Source organism: Oryctolagus cuniculus, chromosome 1 (genome assembly GCF_051225735.1).
Source record: "Oryctolagus cuniculus isolate XC-2025 breed Fujian yellow rabbit chromosome 1, ASM5122573v1, whole genome shotgun sequence".
In the NCBI taxonomy this organism is placed as follows: Eukaryota; Metazoa; Chordata; class Mammalia; order Lagomorpha; family Leporidae; genus Oryctolagus; species Oryctolagus cuniculus.
Genome location: NC_142867.1, coordinates 52,837,600 through 52,861,279, shown reverse-complemented (window position 1 = coordinate 52,861,279; position 23,680 = coordinate 52,837,600). Strand labels below are relative to the sequence as shown.

General features: G+C 53.3%; 1 protein-coding gene across 7 annotated transcripts in view; it reads left to right on the top strand.

The window, feature by feature from the left end:
- Positions 1-23,680, top strand: part of BMAL1 (basic helix-loop-helix ARNT like 1) — a 106,072-nt gene that overhangs the window by 76,723 nt on the left and 5,669 nt on the right. For 3 of the 7 annotated variants that reach the window (XM_051851669.3, XM_051851658.3, XM_051851676.3), the window contains 9 exons: positions 1,032-1,111; positions 7,545-7,637; positions 9,432-9,549; positions 11,847-11,996; positions 15,465-15,711; positions 17,156-17,262; positions 18,391-18,541; positions 19,289-19,377; positions 21,172-21,280. In XM_051851669.3, the coding sequence (XP_051707629.1) occupies positions 1,032-1,111; positions 7,545-7,637; positions 9,432-9,549; positions 11,847-11,996; positions 15,465-15,711; positions 17,156-17,262; positions 18,391-18,541; positions 19,289-19,377; positions 21,172-21,280 (1,144 nt within the window). The remainder of the gene's footprint in view (positions 1-1,031; positions 1,112-7,544; positions 7,638-9,431; positions 9,550-11,846; positions 11,997-15,464; positions 15,712-17,155; positions 17,263-18,390; positions 18,542-19,288; positions 19,378-21,171; positions 21,281-23,680) is intronic. The other 4 variants (XM_051851675.3, XM_051851660.3, XM_089311109.1 and 1 more) reach the window with 3 other exon arrangements.

The following is a 23,680-nucleotide window of genomic DNA, read 5'->3' as shown; positions in this document are numbered from 1 at the left end:
TGCTGTTCTGGAATTTTCCATAGCTAGTCTTGGACGATTGGAGGAAACTGGGAAGTGGACGCTCATTCTGACCTCTGACCTGTGTCATAAAAGAATTTGTCTTTAAACTTGCACAAGGCCAGTGGAAATAAAAAGCTGATTTTGTCTGACTTCTGATCATTATTCAAAACTGTAAATGCTGTATCCTGTGCTCAGAGAATGGCATTTAAAAGTTTATGTCAGCAAAGGCAATGAGTTAAATTATTTATTAGAAACTAATTTCTATTAAAATGAAAGAGGAAAGTGGCAAATCTCAAGCTATACTCAGAAGCAGAGCTATGGATCAGGAGTAGAGGCCCTGAGTTAGTCTGTATGAAAGTCACAAACACATGGAGTTGATCACCTTCCCACCTACTCTGAATTGTTATGCGTCCATTTCATCCTAGTCCTTCTCTATTCCACCCGCTCTCTGCAAGGCCAGGTCTTTGGCTGCTGGCATTTTGCCAGGTATCGCTCTCCAGATGGACAGCCCAATTTAAAACCCAAGGCTCGCCCTCTCTCAGCCCAGGGAGGCTGCGTTGAAGGGAGCTACGCATTTCTGTGCGTTGCCAGGCACCTTTAACTCGCCCCGAAGAAGAGAAACGCGCAGTAAATAGCTTCTGCAGCGCATTTCCCCAGGGCCTGGCCAGCAGACTGGATGATTGCCAAGGACGCTGCCAGTGGTGGCGTGGGGGACTGCCGGACAGCCCGAAGGGGCAGGGTGGGCCTCCAGGGGCCACTGCCAGTTTCTTCTAGAGCTGCTGTCCTTCTTAGAGGCAGACTTTTCAAAAACGTCTTCTGTTATCTCTTGGTTTTCCCTTAAATGAGGAAAGTGAGCTTAAATTTCCTGTGTCCAAAGCCAGATTAGTGTTGTCTCAGTTAAGGAAAAAGAAGATGAAATTGAAATCCCACGTGGTAGGGACTGGGTCCCATCCCAGATGGCTTGAGGCGAGGAGTCGAGAGAGATGTTATGTAAAGATAAAGTGTGCCAACTCTTTCTTTTTCCCCCTAAGGTGCCACCAATCCATATACAGAAGCAAACTACAAACCGACTTTTCTGTCAGATGATGAATTGAAACACCTCATTCTCAGGGTATGTGGCAAATATGGGATTGTTTTATGTAGCATTTACATAGCATTTACTTATTACTTACGTGTACATTTCAGAGTAAGAACCAGCATGTGGGAATCTGATGTCTGAACAGGGACCTTTTATACCTGTGTCCTCTCTTGGGTCTCCACCTTTTTTTTTTTTTAAAGATGTTTCATTTTTTTAAAGATGTGTTTCATCTGTCACTGTTTCAAACAGTGACAGAGAGAGAGTAAGCAAGCTTCCATCTATTGATTTGCTTCCCAAATGGCCACAATGGTCAGAGCTGGGCCAGGCTAAAGGCGGGAACCTGGACTCCTTCCAGGTCTGCCACGTGGGTCGCAGGGGCCCAAGCACTTGGGTCACCTTCAGCTGCTTTCCCAGGTGCATTAACAGGGGTTGGAAGCAGAGTAGCCAGGAGACAAACCAGTGCTCCAGTATGGGATGCTAGCATCGCTGGTGGCCGCCTAACCCACTGCATCACAATGCCAGCCTCGATTCTCCACGTTTACCTTAACTGTCTGGACAGGCTTCGTATTCCTTCCACAAAACCTTTCTCTTCTTCTCTGACCTTGCTTAGGTAAAAATGGAAGGTCTTTGCTACTGTGATTTTAAGTCAGAAGAGCCGGATTTTGTTTAAAGTAGGTGGGGTCAGGAACCACGCTCCTGAATCTTCGGAGACTCTGTCTTCCCCTGGCTTAACCACTGACGTAAAAAGTTCCACCTAAGTCTTTGCATGACAATCCCAATCAAAACCACAAACCTAAAGGGGAAAACAAGGAGAAGAGGTGGATGCTTTTGCCTGCTTGGCTTGGCGCTGCTTTGTCAAGTCTCTGCGGCAAGCTGGTGGAGGTGGCTCCCTGTACAGAAGCAGGCTTCTGTTGGCTTCCGTGCAGAATGAGGTCTGCACGGGTGCCCACGTGGGCTGCTGGCAAGAGTAAGATTCACCTGCTCTGGACTCAGAGCATGTCCTTTATACATTGGAAAAAGAAAACCAGGAGCCACCTCCACCTCCCAGAGAGCCAAGGCGGCCTCATCTCCCAGCGCCCTCTAGGAGCCGGAGCAGAAGTCTGCAGAGCATGGGGTGGGAGCCAGTCTGGCTGGATTTTTGTCACTGTCGCCCATTTTCAGCTCCCCCTGGCTCCGGCACCCCTTTGATCTGGCCTGTGCGCTCTCTGCAGTGTTCTCCGGCCATCCCCTCATGCTGGGCTCTGTCAGTTGGGAGAGCTTTCAGCTGTAAGGGACTGAAGACCAGATGGATAACAACAGTTTCATTTTTTGGGTAAAACTGGCCCTGGGCAGGTTGTGTGGAGTTACTGCAATGATTCAGTGAGGTCAGCCTGAGCCAGGCTCTGTCTGTCATTGTCATCTTTTTTTTTTTTTTTTTTTTTTTGAATTATTTTATTTATCTGAAAGAGTTACAGAGAGAGGTAGAGACAGAGAGAGAGGCCTTCCATCCGCTGGTTCACTCCCCAAATGACTGCAACGGCCAGAGCTGAGCTGATCTGAAGCCAGGAGCCAGGAGCTTCTTCCAGGCGTCCCACAGAGATGCAGGGGCCCAAGGACTTGGGCCATCTTCTACTGCTTTCCCAGGCCATAGCAGAGAGCTGGATTGGAAGAGGAGCAGCCAGAACTTGAACTGGGGCCCACATGGGATACCAACCCTGCAGGCAGGGGCTTTAGCCCAATGCGCCATAGCACTGGCCCCTGTCTGTTGTCTTACACAGGCTAATGAAGCTAGCAGCTAACTGGGTTCCTTTTTTTTTTTTTTTTAATTAATTTATTTATTGGAAAGGCAGAGTTACAGAGACAGAGGAAAAGACAGAGATTGATCGATCTTCCATCTGCTGGTGCACTCCCCAAATAGCCGTAACATTAAGAGCAGCACTGACCTGAAGCCAGGAGCCAGGAGCTTCATCTGGGTCTCACACATGGGTGTAGGGGCCCAAGCATTTGGGCCTTCCTCTGCTGCCTTCTCAGGTACATTAGCAGGGGAGCTGAATCGGAAGTGGAGCAGCTGGAACTCGACTTGGCACCCATATGGGATGCTGGCAGTGCTATGCCACGGCGCTGGCCCCGAGCTGGGTTCCTTTTTATAACGAGGTGGCTATGTCCAGGTTGGCGCTGTGGTATAATAGGTATAATAGAAACCAGCCACCACCTATAATGCTGGCATCCCATATGGGCACCAGTTCAAGTCCTGGCTGCTCCACTTCTAATCCAGCTCTCTTCTTGGTCTGGGAAAGCAATGAAGGATAGCTCAACTCCTTGGGTCCATACACCTGGGTGAGAGACCTGAAAGAAGCTCCTGGCTTTGCATTGGCACAGCTCTGACCATTGTAGCCTTCTAGGGAGAGTACCAGCAGATGGAAGACCTCTCTCTCTCTGCCTCTGCATTTCTGTAACTCTGCCTTTCAAATAAATAAGTAAATCTAAAAAAAAAAAAAATAGCTATATCAGGTCTGTGTAGCCATACCAACTGAAAAAAAGGAGAGATAGGGGAGTCCAGGCTGCTGTCCTTCTTATCAGAGAGGGTATGCCTTCCCTGGAGGTCTGGGACTGGACTTGAGCTTACTGGGAGTATGTTACTTGGTCACCTCTAGCTGCTGAACAGGGTGAGAAGCAAGTATGCAGGTTTTCCAGTCTCCAGAGTGGAGTTGGGGTTGGGAATTTCCCCCTCCCCCACCAGTATTTCCCAAACACACCTTCTGGAGCCACATCCATTGCTGAGTTTCCATCCAGAAGTGGCTCCCACAGCCCGGTGCAGCTCCTCAGCCCTTTGCTAGTTGGCCTCAGGACAGCTGGGGCTGAGGCTCCCTCGCCTAAGAATCCATCCTCTTGATGCCGCATTCTGGGTATCTGCAGTACTCCTCTCCCCGGCTCCCTTATACATGAATGCTAGATTTTTACATCTTGTGTGGGTAGACTTCATGGTTTTGAACCAAGATGGGATTTTTATCCCTACCAAAATGGCCCAGCTTGTCATCGGAGACACTTGCCTCTGTGCCTTTTGTTCTTGTTTATTCACAAGCTCAGAGAGCATTCTTGCATCCTGATGCTTGGCACTGTTCTAGGAATATGCAAATCAGTGACGACCCCTTCAGGGTGGGCCCAGTCGTCCCAGCCAGTGACCACTGTGGGTGCTTGGTTATTCTGATTCCCACGTCTGCCCTCCCTCGGGGCCTTGCCACAGACACGTCCTCCATCTCACAGAGCGCATGCTGAGGCTGAAACATCGATGTCTGCAGCAGCTCGGAAGCTGCTATCAGGGCTGGCTTCAGGCGGTCACACAGGGTCTGGGGGTGGGTGTAATTCTCTGCTGTCACCGTCTGGAAAGTCGTAATATTTTCACACAAGGGTCCCAGCGTTTTCATCTTGTACTGGGCCCTGAAAATTACGTAGCTGGCCCTGATGGTCCTCCTGCTGCTTCGATGCTTCAGCAACAACCTAAATGCCAGGGTGGCTGCAGGGACCAGCATCCCGCTTCCCTTCACCAACGCCAGTCTAGCAGCTTTCTTTACTTTATTATTTTTTTAAAAGTATTTATTGATTTGAAAGGCAGAGTTAGAGAAGGAGAGATAGAGATCTTTCATCCACTGGTTCACTCTCCAAATGACCCCAACAGCTAGGACTGAGCCAGGCCAAAGCCAGGAGCTGGAATCTTCTTCCAGTTCTCCCACATGGGTGCAGGGGCCCAAGGACTTGGGCCATCTTCCACAGGGACTCTCCTAGGCACTTTCGCAGGGAGCTGGATTGGAAGTGGAGCAGCTGGGACCCAGGCTGGCACCCATATGGGATTCTGGTGCTGCAGGCCAGGGCTTTCACCTGCTGAGCCACAACACTGATCCCTTTACTGTACTTGAAGATGTCTTTCATAAGCTGTGGTCAGGGATTGGCAACCCTTGTCGGTTTATAGCTAGATTCTCTGCTTCCCCATGTTTCGCAAGCCTGGCAGACCCCAGCAGGGCTCTGTCATGTGTGGACGTGTTCCCCAAGAGCAACCTATCCCTGGTCGGCCCTTACGGTATCCTCACCACCTCTGCTCCCCGGCTGTCCCCTCGTGCCCAGCCCCTTCCCCCACTGGCCTACTTGCAGAGTGTAGTGGAGTCCTCATCTCCCCACATTGACTGCATTCATGGGGCTCCGGAGCCAGCTCCCTTCCCCCTGCCCGGGTTGAAATCTGCTTTGTGTCTCAGTCCAGGCCTGTCTCTGCCCAGCCACCCCCTGCCCTGCAGGCTGCCGCCATCGCCTTCTTCCCAGACAGCTTTGCAGCCACCTCGCCACGTCAATGAAAAGCCTCAAGCCTCTCCTCTTGTGAGATGGGAGGCAAGTGAGGAAGTTATTAATACCTCACTTCTCACAGAGTGAGGCTTCCAGCAGATGGTGCCTGGAAAGGGGCACTCCTCCCTCACTGTCATCCCTTGCCCCCAGGCCGGCTCAGCGACCTAAGTTAGGAAAGGATCCTCCTAGCTTCCTTCCGGCTGGGTGGCCTGCCAGGTGCACACAGGAGTAGCGATCTGCTCCCCTCCATCCCTCGTACCCTGGCAGAAGCAGGTGTACCAATCCTTTACCTCCTGGCACTTGTATTCATTTCCTAGTTCTCTGAATTAAACTGCACCCCAAAAGTATTTTGTGGAGAAGGGCACAGAGTTTCTCTGGATTTTTCCAAAGGTTAGTAAACAAAGCAAGAGATTGGCCCACTGTGTGGACCAAAGAGGGGAACAGAGGCCTAAGAGCCAGGAGCACCCTGCCTGTCACTAGGAGAGCTCCAGCAGAAGCCATGGTTGTCCCTGTCCATCTGCACAACTGGGGGAGGGAGCCACACACACGTGGACGAGACAGAAGCTCTCGGGCTCCGCAGCTGTGGTGTGTGCCGGCTTCAGTCTCCACCAGATGTGCTGCTGTCTCTGTACCTGTCTCTACTGGCGCTGCAGACTTTACCTGCATTTAAACTGAGGAAGGAGTAAGAAGCTGAGAAGAGGGAGCTCTTTAGAAGAGTGTTCCCAACATTTGGACTGGTTTCTTTATAAAATTACTTGTTTGAAAGGCAGAATCAGAGAGAGAGAAATTAACTAATGGATGTTCCATTTGCTGGTTCATTCCTTAGATGCCCACAGCAAGGCCAGACCAAGGCCAGGAGCCTGGAACTCCATCCAGGTGTCTCACATGGGGATCAGGGACATAAGTAATTGAGCCATCAACTGTTGCACCCCAGCCTGTGCATTGCTGGGAAGCTAGATTGCGTGCCAATAGGGGACGCTGCTATGCCAAGCACCCCTGAACTTACTGCACCGCAACAGCTCCCCTGCAGTGCTGTTGGGCTTTCACTTGAGTGCCGCCGGTCTGACAAGGGGCTGCGTCACTGGTATTGTTTTAAAAAATCCCCCGCTCCAACGTGGCTCAAATGCGCACAGGGTTGAGAACTACTGCTCTCAAAATTTTCTCTTGATTCAGGACTGGGATGTTTGTATTCTAAGACAGGGAAAAGGAAAGTAGAAGTTGCCACTTAGATTCTTCAGTTTAAAGACAGGTAAAAATCCGAAGTGCCAAGAGAGACAGGAGCACGTCTGGTGGAGACTGAAGCGGGCACGTACCGAATGCAGCTCCTGAGAGCTTTGCTCTCGTCCACATGTGCGTGACTCCTACCCACAGCTGTGCAGGTGGGTGACCACTCAGCTCCTCACCTGCGCCATGCTGGCTTTGTTTGTTTGTTTGTTTTTTAGATTTATTTTATTTATTTTAAAGAGAGGTCTTCCATCTGCTGGTTTACCCCCCAAATGGCTGCAATGGCCAGAGTTGAGCCAATCCAAAGCCAAGAGCCAGGAACTTCTTCTGTGTCTCCCACGTGGGTGCAGGGGCCTTAAGATTTGGGTCCTGCACTGCTGTCCCAGGTGCATTAGCAGAGAGCTGGGTTGGAAGTGGAGCAGCCAGGGCTCAAACCGGTACCCAAATGGGATGCCAGCGCTGTAGGCCAGGGCTTTAATCCGCTGTGCCACAGTGCCGGTCCCCCCATGCTGGCTCTTCGGACTCAGCTCCCCACTGGCTGATGTGTTCAAGATGGAGATGTTCAGGGAAGGTGGTGGCTGAGATACTGGAGAAGGGAATCCAGGCTCAGCTTCTGCAGTTCTCCATGGCATTGTCATTCATTACAACAATGAAACATGATTCCTTGCTGCCTTCTTTGAAATGGTTTGTTTAGTTACTCTTTCCTTGTAGTCATTCAGTGCTCTATGGATGTATGTGAATATCCATGCAGATGTCTGTCTGCCTTGGGGAGAGCCTCTTCCCATCAGGTGTTTAAGTATCTTATGGAACTGTCGATGAATGTTCCTGTGGTTGGGATCTTTGGGAAACAAGTCCTTGATTTGCTGTCAGCGTGATGACAAGTCATATTTCCTAAAGTGTGATAACTCGATTATCCATTTCTCCTGATTAGGCAGCAGATGGATTTTTATTTGTCGTAGGATGTGACCGAGGGAAGATACTCTTTGTCTCAGAGTCTGTCTTCAAGATCCTCAACTACAGCCAGGTATGGTCCATGCTGCCATTGGTTGTGGGCAGCCTCAGGATAGAGATATCGCCATTTCTCAGAATATTACAGTGTATATCACATATGAAATCCTTCCTCCAGAAGGATTTAACTTCTTAATAGAGAAATTAATTTAAACTTAGAATATGTTCCATGTCTTCCCCCTCCCACCATTGGAAAATCAAGCCAGGAGCTTCTTCCGGGTCCCCCTCAACGATGCAGGGCCCCAGGCACTTGGGCCATCTTCTGCTGCTTTCCCAGGCCATAGCAGAGAGCTGGACTGGAAGTGGAGCAGCTGAGACTCGGAACTGGTGCCCAATGGTTTGTTGGCACTGCAGGCAGCAGCTTTACCCACTAGCCACAGCGCCAGTCCCGACTTTGTTACTTTCTTACTGCTGCAACATAAACATCCAACAATTATGGGAAAAGGGTGATAAAGATAGGAAGGTAATTGTATACCAGAGAGTAAGAAACTTGAGAATCCACCCCATACTATTGTGGTTATTTATTTTCATTTCATCTGAAGGCAGAGAAAGAGATCTTCCATCTGTTGGTTCACTCCCTAAATCGCTACAATAGCTGGGGCTGGGCCAGGCTGAAGCCAGGAGCTGCAACTCGGTGCAGGTCTCCCACATGAGTGGCAGGGATCCACATACTTGACCATCACCTGCTACCTTTCCAAGTCCACATTAATCCAGGCACTCCAGGATGGGATGTAGGCATCTCAAGGTGCCTCTTAATAGTTTGTTTAAAAATGTATTTATTTGTAAGGCAGAGAGAGAGAGATTGATCTTCCATACATTGGTTCACTCCCCAAATGGCTGGAACAACCAGGGCTAGGCCAGACTGAAGCCAACAGGTCTCTCACTTATGTCTCTAACAGGGTGGCAGAAACCCAATCGTTTGGGCCTATCTGCTGCCGGCCAGGATGCGTTAGCAGGATCTGGATGGGAAGCAGAGTAGCCAGGACTCAGAGTAGACATACCAAGAAAGGATGCAAGCACCCCTGCACGGGCTCAGCCCGCTGCACCACAGTGCCTGCCTTAACTGCTGGGCCAACAGCCCCGCCTCCCCGCACTGCTCTTGCAGTGACGTCAGCTCTGTTGAAACTCGTCCTCCTCTAAAAGTGGATTACAGTTACCTAGGCCTTTTATGGCTGTTTATAAGAGCAAGTAAGAGTGGCATTTATGAAGGCCTCAAGAGTGAAGCTTTTCAAGTATTGTGTCCCCCAGAGTCAGTCATTCATTGATTCATTCATTCACAACTAGTCTTTGCATAGGAGCTTGGTAGGCAGAAAAACTGAATCAAAGTGACATTTATATAAATAGAACTATTGTAAATTTAATGCTTTTAACCTCAGAAAAATCATACAGGAAGTTTTTTTATCTCTTTATTAAATTAAGGTGGCAGAGGCGTATAGGATGACATAATTTAAGAACCGAGGTGCTTAATGGCAGGGCAGGAGTGAATCCACACCCTGCATTCCTCCTTACGGGGGAGTTTGTGGGCCTCAGAAATACATGAGAGAGAATATCCATGGCTCAAAGATTCTTGCCTTGGGGATGCGTGAGCTGTTACTATAATTGAGACTTTCCCCCTCGGTGTTCATCAGAATCACCCTCTCAACGCCTCCTTCATTGTGTTAATCTAGACAAAGGTTCACTTGTGAAACGTTGGAAATTCTTATGCTTAAAAATACAAAATAAAGGCGCAGACATACAGGCTGTGCACTTGTTGCATAATTTATGTTCCACACTCGGCTAACCTGTCATTTCCAACGTTCCGTCCCCACAGAACGATCTGATTGGTCAGAGTTTGTTTGACTACCTGCATCCTAAAGATATCGCCAAAGTCAAGGAGCAGCTGTCCTCCTCCGACACTGCGCCCCGGGAGCGACTCATAGACGCGAAAAGTGAGTAGAGGAGAAGGCGCCCCGCAGTGCCCTTCCAGCGCAGGGAACGCGATGTGTGGCCTCAGCCCCTCTGCCCACAGCTGCTATCAGTGGCTGAGGGGAATCACTTACATTCTCTGGGTTTGTTTTATTTATATATAGAGAAAAAAAACCCTCAATGTCGAAATGTATTGGGAGGAAGAAGAGCTCTTTTCACTTGATCTTCCTGGATTTCAGTCAATTGTTTCAGACTCTAGAAATTCCCACTTGTGTACGCCTGAGGATTCAAGGGCTCTCCCCACTTTGATTCATTCTCCCTGAATAAATTAGCTCTGTTTACCTGCGTTGCACACATGTAGCCTCAGGAGATAAAAGCAAGAACATTTCTGATTTCTGATATAAATGTGTTTCTTTGGCCAGAGTGTTTGCCCAGTAGATTAGCTCCTGGCTTCCTCCTGACGGCAGTGGGGCCACTGTTCACGCACTCCCTGGATGAGGCTGTGGCTGCCTGCCCTCCCAGTGCCTCCCGTAGTAGCTGAGTGTGGACGCTGGAGGCAGATTGTCTGGCTCACGTGCTGGCTCCGCCCTCCACGAGCCGTGTGACCTTGAGCGAGTTGCTTAGCCTCCCCACGCCGCCGCACTTTCCTCAGCTGCAGAGCGGCACCTATTTGTCGGGTTGTTGTGAGGACTGGATATGCCGGTACACTAAAAGAAGAACTCGGGCCAGTTCCCAGCACAGAGCTGTGTCACCTTGGCCCAGCCTGCTCCCACGCTCTCCACGTGAGTCCCTGAGGGAAACACCACCGAGGAGCGTCCTTTTACACATCCTTTTCATGAGGGCTCTCACCCCTCTGCCTCCTGAAAGTAAAACATGCCCCCTGAGCCTGTGGCCCTTTGTGGTCTGGCCTGGGCGTCTTTCCAGTGGCCTTAAGAGGAGTAGATGAATGGTGTTTGGTCCTTGCCCCGGAGCTCTTACCCTATGGTCAGGGAGGTGAGGAGACAGCACCTTCACAGTGGCAGGTGCAGCCATAGAAATAGATCAGGCAGCGCCAGTAGGATGAGCCATCGTCGTGTGGGTGTGAGCACAGGCTTCACCCAGAGAACTGGGGTGGGTCTGCGGGTAGGAAAAGAGGAGAGGAGGCGTGTGGACAGGCACAGAGGTGCTGAGCTGAGTGGACTTCTTGGTGCTGTTGCAGTAGAATGTGTGTGTTGGCTCAGGGGAGCTGGACCACGAACATCTTTTGCACGTTGGGGATAGCGGAGGACTCTGAGCCGCAAGTGGGGCAGGCTTGGGTCGGTGTTGGGGGGGTGCTCACCGAAGTGGCGGTGTGGGGGGTGGACTGGCCGGGAGGACACGCAGGAGGAGCCCCACTTCAGCCTGGTTGCTCCGAGGGTGGTCAGGGGGTACTCCCCTCCAGAAGTGTGCTGTGCGTCAGAATCCCGGGGAGCTCTCCAGTGCACTCGTGCGCCACCTGCAGGCTAGTCGGGGTGATCCAGAACAACCCAGGCTAAGAGAAACTACTGCGGAATTCAAACATGAGCCACATGTGCAGTTTCACATTGTTCTGGCAGCCACATTTTTAAAAAGTTAAAAAAAAAAAAAAAAAGAGAGAGATGTAAAGTGAATTTGAATAATAAATTTTTTTCTAGCCCAGTAAATCTAAAATATTACTTTAACATGTCATAATTATAAAAAATTAGTAAGTTCATTTACTTTTTTTGGTACTAACTCTTTGAAATCCTGTGTGTATTTCACCTTTAAAGAGGCTCAGTTTGGTTAAGTCCACATTGAATGGTTCAAGAGCTGCGCTCAGCTTAGAAGCTGTATCGGACAGCATGGATCCCGAATGGGGCCCAGGAATCGGAATGTTGATAACCCCCCAGGGGATTCTGGCCCAGGCCAGGGTGGGGACTCGGAGCCACATGCTTCCCACCAGCGCCAGTCTTCCTTCCTCCTCTGGGAAGCACAGGCTGCCCTTGCCATGTATTGGTGCCAATCACACACCACCCTGTGTGTTCTCCGTCTGCTCTCCGTGCACTTCCGGTTCCCCATTTCAGTCAGGAGCTCCTGGTCGTGGATCCCACGCTGTATTTCTCTGTACGCCCCCAGAGCACCTAATCCATTCATGCATGATCCAGATTGGCAACACATCTATGCGTGGTGCATCTTCTGAGGCCCGTACTGGGGAGCAATGGTATTCTCAGTCTCCGTATAAGACATTGAGGCATTAAAGGAAAGGCTCGGCTCAAGGTCACACCGCCCCTCCTGACGGACGACACTGCGCTCAGTTTATCACGTTTTGTGTGTTGATTTGCAGCTGGACTTCCAGTTAAGACAGATATAACCCCTGGGCCATCCCGATTATGTTCTGGAGCACGGCGTTCTTTCTTCTGTAGGATGAAGTGTAACAGGCCTTCCGTAAAGGTGGAAGACAAGGACTTCCCCTCGACCTGCTCAAAGAAAAAAGGTAACCACCTCACACTTCTTCACAGTCCCGGACAGGTGAGGCTTGCTTCCTGCAGGGGCGCTCCCCACCAGAGCCGCAGGGCTGCACCCAGGGCCCTGCTGCCCCCCGCCCCCTGCACTGAGGGCGGCTGGGGCAGGGGAGGGGGCCAGGCATCCCCGCTGTGTGGTCAGGAGGACAGGGATTTGTGGGGAGGCTTTGTGCCTTCCCCATCGGTGCTGCTGTGGCTGGGCACGCGTCCTCTGAGTGGCTCCTCACTGCCCCCGAGCGCCCGCTGGCCCTTCGGGTCACTCCTGCTCCCCTTCATGCTGCTAACTGCAGTGGTCAGGTCCCTGTTCTCCCTCCCGGAAGTGTTCTCCTTCCCAGGAGGCCCTGAAAGGGCACCTTTCTTGTCCCCCCATCCCGCCGCTCCGGGCGCTCTTGCTGGTTCCTTCTGCCGGCTCCTCCTCTCTGTGCTGGGGCAGCTTCCTTCCTCCATCCCTGCAGATCTGCAGGCAGTGTCACCACTCCCTCGGCGTCAAGTGCTATTGACCTGCCAGTGACAGTGTTTCCAGTCCCAGCTTCTCTTTTGAACGCCAGGTTCATCAGTTACTGCTTAGTACATCTACCTGCTTGGGTATCTCAAGGGCATCCCAAACATGATGTGTGCAAGCCGAAGGGGCCACTGAGCCTCGCCTTCCGTGTGAATGGCATCGCCTCTCATGCCAGAAGCCTGGGAGGGACCCTTCCCTCACCTCCTTCAGCTACTCGGCCTGCCACAGGGACACCCATCTGCAGAAGCCAGCTGCACTGTTTATGCACCTCCATGCTCACACCGTCCCTCACGTCCAGACCACCCTCAGCTCCCACCCAGCTCTGGCGAAACAGGCTCTGCATGCTTCCCCATCCACACAGCAGCCAAAGTCTTTTAAGTTTATTTATTTGAAAGGGGGTGGGGAGAGAGAGAGAGATCCATCTTCCATCTGCTGGTTCACTCCCCAAATCCCCAAAGGCTCCCACTTGGGTGGCAGGAACCCAAGCACTTGAGCCGTCATCTGCTACCTCTCTGAGTTTGCATAGGCAGGAAGCCGGATCAGAAGTGGAGGCAGGACCTCAGTATGGGGCGTGACTGTTCCAAGTGCTGGCTTTACCTGCTGCACCCTAACACCCGCCCTCTGAATGGTCTTTTAAAAAGCAAATCTCTTTTTTTCAGTCACTCGCTTAAAACTCTTCAACATTTTTCTTTTCTCTTGAAGAAAAAGTTTAGAATGCAACCCCTGTCCCCACCACCACCCAGTACATCTGAGCCATGCAGACTTCTCTTGATAGCTGAAACCTTTGTGGGCAAGGCCTCTGGACATGCTGTCACCTCTGATTGGAGTCTGTTGCCCCTCCCCACCTAGGTCGCCCCCCCCCACCCCGGATGCCTCCTGGCTCCCTGCAGCCCCCTGCAGGTTTCCCCCTGGTACCTGCTTATGTTGCAGCTGTTGAGTTTCTTGTGTGGTGATTTGTTTCAGGTCAGTCTTGCCACTAGGCTGTAAACACCACAAGGGCGTGTCTTGATTTGCTTCCCACTGTAGTCCAACGCAGACTTGTGCTTGGCAAAGGGCAAACACTCCGTGATCGCTTTGTTGTTGAAGCCTTCAGGTGCTCCACACCTACTGTGTCCTGAATTCAAATGTTTTCTCGTCTATCTAGTATGTACTGGTCTTTCCCTAGCTAGTGAGTGACACTGGTAACCACCCAGAAAGACTGGAGTCATTTTCTTGCTTTTCCTGCTGCCTAGTAATCTGCCAAATTCCAGCCGTTCTACATCGGAAATTTCTCCTGCTTCCTTCCCCGCCTTCTCCTCATTGCCGTAGTTCAGTCCTCATCATCTCTTGCTGCGTTGTCGCCGCTGGATTATGAACTTGCATTCCTACTTCTGATTTCTTTTTTTAAGATTTATTTAATTATTTGAAAGTCAGTTACACACAGAGAGACGGAAAGGCAGAGAGAGAGAGAGAAAGAGAGAGGTCTTCCATCCACTGGTTCACTCCTCAATTGGCCGCAATGGCCACAGCTGTGCTGATCTGAAGCCAGGATCCAGAAGCTTCTTCCTGGTCTCCCACGTGGGTTGAGGGGCCCAAGGACTTGGGCCATCCTCCACTGCTTTCCCAGGCCATAGCAGAGAGCTAGATTGGAAGTGGAGCAGATAGGACTCGAACCGGTTTCCATGTGGGATGCCAGCACTGCAGGCAGCGGCTTTACCTGCTACACCACAGTGCTGGCCCCTCTACTTCTGATTTCTTCCCGCTCACCCATCACCCTGCTCCTGAAACATCTGAGCCATGATTTGATTTTTCTGTATCTCCACTTAAATACCTTTGGAAGTTCTCCTTTCCTATTAGAAAAAAGATCAACTCACTTGTTAGCCCAGCGTCCTTACAGTCTGCCCCAACCTGCCTTCCTGCCTCTTCTCCCTGGGAGCTTCCCCCACTTCACCTCAGACACACACAGTGCCTGCTGTTCCCTGTGTAGGATGTGCCTCTGTGTCTCTGGACAGTCTCTGCCTTGACACGTTCTGGTCCCTTAGCCACTGTCCACCCTTATTTATTTATTTGAGAGGCAGAGAAAGGGAAAGAGTGCACTCTCATCCACTGGCTCACTCCTCACATGCCCACAATGGTTGGGGCCAGGCTGGAGCTGAACCTGAAGCCAGGAACTCGTCCAAATCTCCCATGTGGGTGGCAGGGACCCACACTGCTGCCCTCTGTGGTCTGCATTAGCAGGAAGCTGGAGTCAGGAGCTGGGAACTGGACCCAGGGGCTCCACTGTTGGATACAGGTGTCTTAGTTGCCAGGCCGAATGTCTGCTCCCTGCTCATCTTTTTGGATTGTCCCACACTGGCTTTTCTGGAGTGCCTTCCTATTCCCAGGTAGACTTAGATATTCCTTCCTTGGCATATATGATGCCTTTGGTATAGCTGGTTCTACCAGGCATATGGCGATGAATGATGGTTGTCTTATTTTTCTTTCTGCCTCTCTTTTTTAAGATTTTTTTTATTTATTTATTTGAAAGAAAGAGTGACAAAGAGAGGGAAAGAGAGACAGATTTTTCTATCTGCTGGTTCACTCCCAAATGGCTGCAAATGGCCAGGGCTGGGCCATGCTGAAGCCAAGGGCCCAGAGCCTCTTCTGGGTCTCCCACATGGGTTCAGGGGGCCCCACTGCCTTCCCAGGTGCATTAGCAGGAAGCCGGATCAGAGGTGGAGTGCCAGATCTTGAACTGGAGCCCCTATGGAATGTCGGCATCACAGGCGAGGGGTTAACCTACCATGCCACAGCACCGGGCCCCTTCTTCCTGCTTTTTGCATAGGTGCTCAGTTCTAGAGAGTGGGGCCTTGGTTTTGATTTTTTTGACTCCCTACCTATATCCCACCCCGCCATCAGCTGGCTAGGCCTCCATGACCCAAAGCCAGCCCTGACACTAACCATGGACTTTATTTTCTAGCAGATCGAAAAAGCTTCTGCACAATCCACAGCACAGGGTATTTGAAAAGCTGGCCACCCACCAAGATGGGGCTGGACGAAGACAACGAACCAGACAACGAGGGGTGTAACCTCAGCTGCCTCGTGGCCATCGGACGGCTGCACTCTCACGTGGTTCCACAGCCAGTGAACGGGGAAATCAGAGTGAAGTCCATGGAGTACGTTTCTCGGCACGCCATAGACGGGAAGTTTGTTTTCGTAGACCAGAGGTAAGGGTCGTCTCGTTCCCTCGAGGCCAGGGTGGTAGAGGGGTTGCAGCCCAGAGCTGAGGAGCAGGGGAGGCTGAGTCGGCAGTTAGCTTGTCCAAGAAGAAAGACCGGGTGGGACGTGGTGAGGGCCTCCGCTGGGAAATGAGGCCCAGGACAGCATCGCCGTCAGCGTTTAGAGACAGACGCGTGGGGCCGAAAGGGGAACGCTAAGGGTCGCTCCCTGTCTGTGTGGACCCACACTGTGACTGGTCGCTCCCTGTCTGTGTGGACCCACACTGTGACTGGAATCGGGGAGTACAGGATCTGGAAACAGTTACTTCCACCCGAGTTATCTAACACGGGAGTCATTGCCATGGTAGCCTCACGTGGCCAGTTGGTTTTTTGTTTTTTTTTTATTTTTTTTATTTTTATTTTTTTTATTTTTTGACAGGCAGAGTGGACAGTGAGAGAGAGAGACAGAGAGAAAGGTCTTCCTTTGCCATTGGTTCACCCTCCAATGGCCCGCCGCGGCCGGCGCGCTGCGGCCGGCGCGCTGCGGCCGGCGCACCGCGCTGATCCGATGGCAGGAGCCAGGAGCCAGGTGCTTTTCCTGGTCTCCCATGGGGTGCAGGGCCCAAGCACCTGGGCCATCCTCCACTGCACTCCCTGGCCACAGCAGAGAGCTGGCCTGGAAGAGGGGCAACCGGGACAGAATCCGGCGCCCCGACCGGGACTAGAACCCAGTGTGCCGGCGCCGCAAGGTGGAGGATTAGCCTAGTGAGCCGCGGCGCCGGCCAAGTTGGTTTTAATTGAATCAATTAGAATGAAGGGTCCACTTCCTCAGGCTCACCAGTCTCACTTTTAGCACGCAGCTCTGTTGGGCAGCACTGGTCTAGTCCAGCCGCCTCATTCAGTGGACGAGGAGCTGAGGCCTGGCCTGGGGACCGGGCTGCTGCAGGATTCTCAGCTCATCGGCAGCAGGCCTGGGATGGGAGCCCAGATGTGCCAAATGCCTGCTCCCTGCTGCCTCCCTTAAAGATAGCCAGAGGCTACAAAACTTTCTGGCTACCAGAGACAGCCACGAAATGCTAGAAAAGGCCGCTTCTTAATGTTCTGTGGCCTCAGCTGCTGGGGCACCAGCTGGTTTGGTTATTCTGATTCAAAAAAGAAAAAAAAAAAGGAAAAGGCCACTGAACAAGTGAATGCTATCTAATTAACACGGCTGCCCCTTTAGAAACTGCTAAACCTGATCTCTTGTGAGAGCAGCCCCTTTGGAAGGCTTCTTTGCTTTTGCTTTCCTCTCTTATAGCCTTGGTTAAATGCAGATACCTGGGGAAAAAAAACAAAAACCAAAGAGCCGCACAGCAAGCCCTCTCCCACTGTGACGTGCGCTCACCCGCTCAGAGCTGTGACTACTCGGCCGCGTGACTTTGTCATCGTTAAAAGTGTCCCCCTTCCCTTTCAGGGCCACGGCTATCTTGGCATATTTGCCGCAGGAACTCCTAGGCACGTCATGTTATGAATATTTTCACCAAGATGACATAGGGCATCTTGCCGAGTGTCACCGGCAAGGTAAGCGGTGTGGGAGAGAAGGCCTGAAGTGGGAGGTGTCCCCTGCTTCCAGCCTGGTCCCCGTGACCTGGCAGGAGCCTGCCCTGGCGTGGGAGGCAGGCAGGGCTGAGAGGGAGGCAGGCCACGCCCAGGCACTGCTCAAGCCCCTGGCAGCTGCCGGCCCGCGACTGCGCAGCAGTGAGGGTGCATCTGGTTCAGAGTGTTTGTGCAGATCCTGTGAGGTCCGCACGGTCCAGGCCCATCTGAGTGTCTTTTCCGAAGAAGCCGGCCTGTGCCGTCTTTCTAACTAGTGTTTGGTGTGTTTGCAGCCCTGAGGGAGAAGCCAGGGTCGACCCCTGCCTTGGCGGCATCTCTACCAGACCCAGTGCCTTTGCCTCAGGGGCCCCTTCTGTCACATGCCTGCTGGGACGTGGGCTTAGGCCCGGCGCCTGCCTGGAGACCTGACACAGACTTCTGGCAGGTCTCCCTGCTCCTGCTCATCCCCACTCCATCTTCTGTAGTGATCTCATTTGTCCTGGGACAGAGGGCGCCTGGGCACGTCTCAGCCCAGCTGTCTCTGACAGGCATTGGAATCCAGGCCCTCCCACTGCCTCAGTTTCCCCCATCCATGCCTGCAGGGGTGTCGCTGCAGCCACACTGCTCGTCCCCTGGGGCCCTGCCCCGCCAGGCCCTGTCGTATCTGCTCACTCCCGAGGGCAGGAGTCACATCCTGTCTCCTCGTGCGGCTCTCGTGCTTGGCCCCTGCAGGGCACTCACGGGTGATTGCTGCCCGCGGGACCGGGGCTTGAGCAGGCAGGTGGCCTCGCTCCAGCCCGGAGCTCCATAGCTGCGGCAGGTGCTGGCTGCCTGCACGCCCCGTGGCTCCTGCCTCTCACGCTGGCGTTCAGCTGAGAGCAGACCCCGGTCAGGTGTGTAGATGCAGTCGCTCCTTCCCTGGAGCCGTCCTCTCGCAGGCTCCGGGAAACTGTGCCAGACTCACGAATGAAGTGAGACTCCGGCGTGGAGTGCCGGCCCCTTGGCTGTCCAGGGAGATGGTGCCAGGGCCTGGGGCTGGGTGTCCTATTGATCGCTCCACTGTTTCCAAGGAGACGGTATGGAGGGTTTTTTGTTTCCTTCCTGTCTTTTCAGTTTTACAGACAAGAGAAAAGATTACAACCAACTGCTATAAGTTTAAAATCAAAGATGGTTCTTTCATCACACTACGAAGTCGATGGTTCAGTTTCATGAACCCCTGGACCAAGGAAGTAGAATACATTGTCTCCACCAACACGGTGGTTTTGTAAGTAGTCTTCCCCTTAACCCAGGGTCTCCTGCTCCTTAGCTGGGAAAGGGCATCCAGGCAACAGCCAGGATCAGCTCCTCAGTGCCACCTTGCTAATACCTGTGACCCGCTCCAGAGGGGTTGTTGGGAGCAGACTAGCTTTGGTGCTCACCCCCTGCAGGCCCCGGCTGGGGTGGAACTGCTCCAGGAAGCAGCAACACAGCCTTCCAGAAAGAGCAATCAACCTTGGGGTTCCACAGGCCCCGCGGCGGGGCATCCTCCTGCGCTGCTGTGGAGGGAGGGGTTGACAACCCACAAAAGGCTCCCACAGGCCTGCGCGGAGCCGCGCCTCCATCCTCCCTCAAAGCCTGCCGCCTGCCGGGTGAGCAGGCGGCGGCGGGAAGGCACCTGCGCCTCACACCTCGTCCCCACGGTGCCCAGACCCCCATCTGTGCTGAGAGCCGAACCAGGGGTGGGGGCGGGGCCGGCTGTGCTGCACACAGCTGGCAGGTGCGGAGGGGTCCACAGCGGCGTGGCAGTCGGCCCGTTGCAGGCCTGTGTCCCCCAGGCAGGCAGTGAGGCCAGCGGCTGCAGTGCTGTCCGTTGTGTTATCAAACAGCAGGGCGACCTGTCAGCCGCTGAGACAGACACTTCATTTTCCGGCCTGTCCAGGTCCACAGTGGACAAGGACGCGGGGCTGAGGGGACAGGTGCGCGGCTCTGAGCAGGCCTGACTCACGTTTGCTTATTGCTGCGATGTTCACAGAGCCAGCGTCCTGGAAGGCGGGGACCCAGCCTTCCCGCAGCTCACGGCATCCCCGCACAGCGTGGACAGCGTGCTGCCCTCCGGAGAAGGTAACTGTGTACTGCCGGGGCGGCGGGGCTCACCCAGGAGACGCTGCTTGGGGCCGCCAGTGCGCAGGCTCGCTGTCCTCACGCGCTGTGCCCCAGGGGCGCCCTTAGGGGGCGCTGTGCTCATGGGACACTGTCGTCTCTGTCTGCTGAGCCTGGAAAGCTGAGAACTCTCTGTTGCGCTTCCGGAGGCTGCCTGGACCCCGGAGACCCTTGAAAGAGCAACTCCCTTGCTCTTCCTGTGCTTTGCTCCCGAGCTGCCCAGTGGCTGTGACGTGGAGTGCGGTTGGTGACTGTCGCTGTGGGGAGTGTGTGCCACACCCAGCGGGCTCCTCCCTCCCAGGGCTCGGCCCCAGCTCTCGCTCTCCGCGGTGGCCTCGGCCTTCCGGGGGCCATTACCGCTTGCGTGGCTACTATCCCTACCTCTGCAAACGTGATTCCCACACCCACATCTGTAGCCCCTGTCTCTCCTGAGCTCCAGATCCGTCTTTCCAGCTGCCTCCCAGACAGAACCGTCTGGAGTCCCAGAGGCACTGGACATTCAGAAGATCCCACACTGATTCTCTGCATTCTCCCATCGGGTCGATTGTTGAGGCCAGAAACCTTGACTCTTGCCTCTCCCCCATACTGTCTGGACACAAAGTCCTGTCCCTTCCATCTCTAAACGTCGCCGTCACACCGCGCACTCCGCATCTGCTGCCTGCTTCTAACTGTAGTCTCGTCTCCCCTCCCCGCCTTCTGCGACACTCGTGTGCGGGGTAACAACGTCCAGCCAGCGTTGAGCCACACGTGTGGCAGAGGTCCTGGGGGAAATCCCCGTTGCTTAGTGACGTTGCGGCCTTCATGATGTCTTCACTCCCAGGCTGGCGCAGCGGTGCCCACGAGCTGTTCACGCGTGTTCCGCCGCTCCGTCCTTTACTGCGCTGCACTGGCCTGCGGCGTTTAGTACAGTAACAGCTGTACCTCGTTGCCTCGGCGTGCTGTAGGCTGTACTGTCTTGGTTTCTGTGAGTTCCTCTGTGATGTTTGCCCAGCAATGGAATCACTTAGCAACGCATTCTTCCGAGGGCATCCTCCTCGTTAACTCATGGATAACTGTAGTTCATTCTCCGAGCCGTGAGCTTTCTAATAACCCAGATCTCATTCGGTGCATCCTCTGGGTTAAGACCTATGCTAATCCTTTTCCCCTTGTGGATAGTCTAAAATTTGCTGGTGTGGCATCCAGCGCCCTCGTGATCTGATGGGTACTGGACACTCCAGTCTGCCGTCTCATGTCCTATCATCACTCCTAAACTCCTTGTGTTAGTGTCCCAAGTTTGGCCCTGCCTCAGCGCTCATGCACGTGTTGGCCGCTGCGCCTGGAATGCTTCCTGCACCTGCTCATCGCTCTGCCAAGCTCGCTCATGCTCATCTCTAAGATTCGGCCCAGTGAACCTCTTGCAGAAAGCTGCCTCGGGCCCTGCTGCATGCTTGCCTGGTACCCTTATCACACCGTGGCTGCAGCCATCCTTCATCTCGTCTGGCTGCCCCTTAGACTGTGAGCTCCCCGAGGGCAGGGACACCCGTGCGTCTCTCTAATCCTGGTGTATAGCGCTGCGCCAAGGGAATCAGCTGCCTCCCACCCTAACCGGGGCCTCTGGTCCCGGGAGGAAGCGTGACCCTTCTGTTGGAATGCCTTTTTCTGGCAAGCTGTGGCGGTCACGGCTCACGGCACAGCCCTGATGGTGAACTGGTTGTAACACGTCGTGGTGTTTCTTCCTCAGCTTTCCCCTTTCCCACTCTGATTCCTTTGTTGTAGGTGGCCCAAAGCGGACCCACCCGACTGTTCCCGGGATTCCAGGGGGAACCCGGGCTGGGGCAGGAAAAATAGGTCGAATGATTGCCGAGGAAATCATGGAAATCCACAGGCAAGTAACACTTCGTAGCTGCTTTCTTAAAGGAGCAGTTGTCCAGCGGGGCAGTTTGGGCAGGGGTGTGTTCTGCACTGTCCGGGACGTCTGGGTTGTTGCAGCTGGGTGGAAGGTTGCTGCTCACTATCCAGGGAGTAGAGCACGGGGGGGCCGTTTGCTGAGCGCCCCGTGGCACACAGGACCACAACCCAGAACCCGTCGGTCCAAAGTGTCAGTAGTGAAGCTGCCTTAAATAAAGAAGCTAAATGAGACAGACAGAAGCAAAAGGGGGTTCGTGGGGAGGCTTTGTGTCTGACTCGGGGGCTTCCCTTGAGGACGGATGTCCCTCACTGTGGCAGGACTACAGGGGTGGAGTGGCGGTCGCTGCTTCCGATCGAGAGGCTGCCTAGGGTCAGTGGCGGAGGTGATGAGCCAGCATGAGAGGCAGCTCTCAGACTTCCTTCCTGTGTGAGAGCGGAGCCCAAAGCTGTGCCCTGCCCCCGCCTTGCAGCTGAGTCCTGGGCCTGCCTCCCCGGGGTCCTGCTTAGAGAGCTCATTTTGTCCTCTTGGTCTCTGTCTCCCAAGGAGTGCGGGGAACTCAGGCAAGTTCCAGGAACACTGACAGTGAGTGCTCCAAAACTGATAATTAAATCCAAGTCTTTAAAAGCAGTCAGTAGGCGGAAGCAGTTATTACAAATCCATGTGAATGTGGGGGAATGGAGAGCGTGGTAACCAGATAGTTAGAGATGCAGCCTGAATGGAGCGTAATCATAGAAAAAGGGGGCAAATGATGCATGTGCCTTGCTGCGCTGCAGTAATTCCCTCCAAAGCGGAGGCTAGCCTGTTTCCCGGGGGGGCCGGGGCTCCTGCCCCGTATGCAGCAGTTCTGCACCCACCTCAAGGAGGAGACGCACGGGTCGTGTGCAGTACAACAGGGCTGACGGCCACATCAAGCCCTGTGTTTTGTGTGAGGCCATCCGAGAACAATCTCAGAGCCCTTGATCTCAAGATCTTAATCTTTATATTAACAGGAAAAGGGGGGAGTGTGTGGGCTGAAGCAAGCCATTCAGGGCCTTAGCCCGGGTTTGCAATGGCGGAGGTGTTCCCTCTAAAAAAAGAGGCAGGCATAGGTTTTTTTTTTTTTTTTTTGATAGGCAGAGTGGACAGTGAGAGAGAGAGACAGAGAGAGAAAGGTCTTCCTTTGCCGTTGGTTCACCCTCCAATGGCCGCCACTGCAGCCGGCGCACCGCGCTGATCCGATGGCAGGAGCCAGGAGCCAGGTGCTTTTCCTGGTCTCCCATGGGGTGCAGGGCCCAAGCACCTGGGCCATCCTCCACTGCACTCCCGGGCCACAGCAGAGGGCTGGCCTGGAAGAGGGGCAACCGGGACAGAATCCGGCGCCCCGACCGGGACTAGAACTTGGTGTGCTGGCGCCGCAAGGTGGAGGATTAGCCTATTGAGCCACGGCGCCGGCTGGCATAGGTTTTTTAAAAATAATTTTTTAAGATGTATTTATTTGAAAGGCAGAGTGACAGAGGGACAGGCTGGGGATGGGGGTGAGAGGGGAGAGACAGGTCTTCCACCTGCTGGTTCACTCCCAAAATGACCTCAATGTTAGGTCACTAGGCTGAAAACCAGGAGCCAGAAACTCCATTCAGGTCTCCCACGTATGTGCAGTGGCCCAAGTATGGGCCATCTTCCGCTGCTTTCCCAGGTGCGTTAGCAGGGAGCTGGATCAGAAGCTGAGCAGCCGGGACTCCGGAGCGGCCCTTCAGTGTGGGATGCTGTTTCTCAAGCAGCAGCTTACACTGCTGCGCCCGGTGCCGGCCCTGACGGCAGGCATGCTCTTGCGTAGGCTGGGAGTGGCACCTTCAGGGTCAAGAAACAGGCCATCCGAGTGCATTCTGTCCAGGAAAGAGCCACAGAGCTGTGATGGGAGATGAAGAATCCTAAGAAATGATAGTGAGCAGACGAAAATGCTAAGAGCCCATTCATTGCAGGATGCCGAGCAAGGGCCCAGAGTGTGTTAGGCATGTGGAAGTCGCACTGGGAGAGGGTGCGCGTGTCTGATAACCCAGGAATGAGCCCTCCCCGACAGCGATGATGCTGTCAGCAGAGAAATCAACGATCTAAGAGCTGAAAGTTGAAGGAAGGAATGATGGAAGTTATATGCTGGGGAACCTGGGAAGCAGTGGTTGTGTAGATGTAAGTAGGTCGAGATAGGAGAAACGGAGCAGTTTTTAGGAAGCAATGTGTAGTACACAGGTATGCAGAGAGGACACGCTATATAATTCTGTGCTGGTTTTGAGGAGTTTATAGTCGAGGACAGGGAAAACATAAAAATCTAGACCGCTAGCAGTACAGGCCAAGAGCTAAAAGACCGGTGCGCAGTGCAGTGCTCCCCAGATGGCCCCAGTG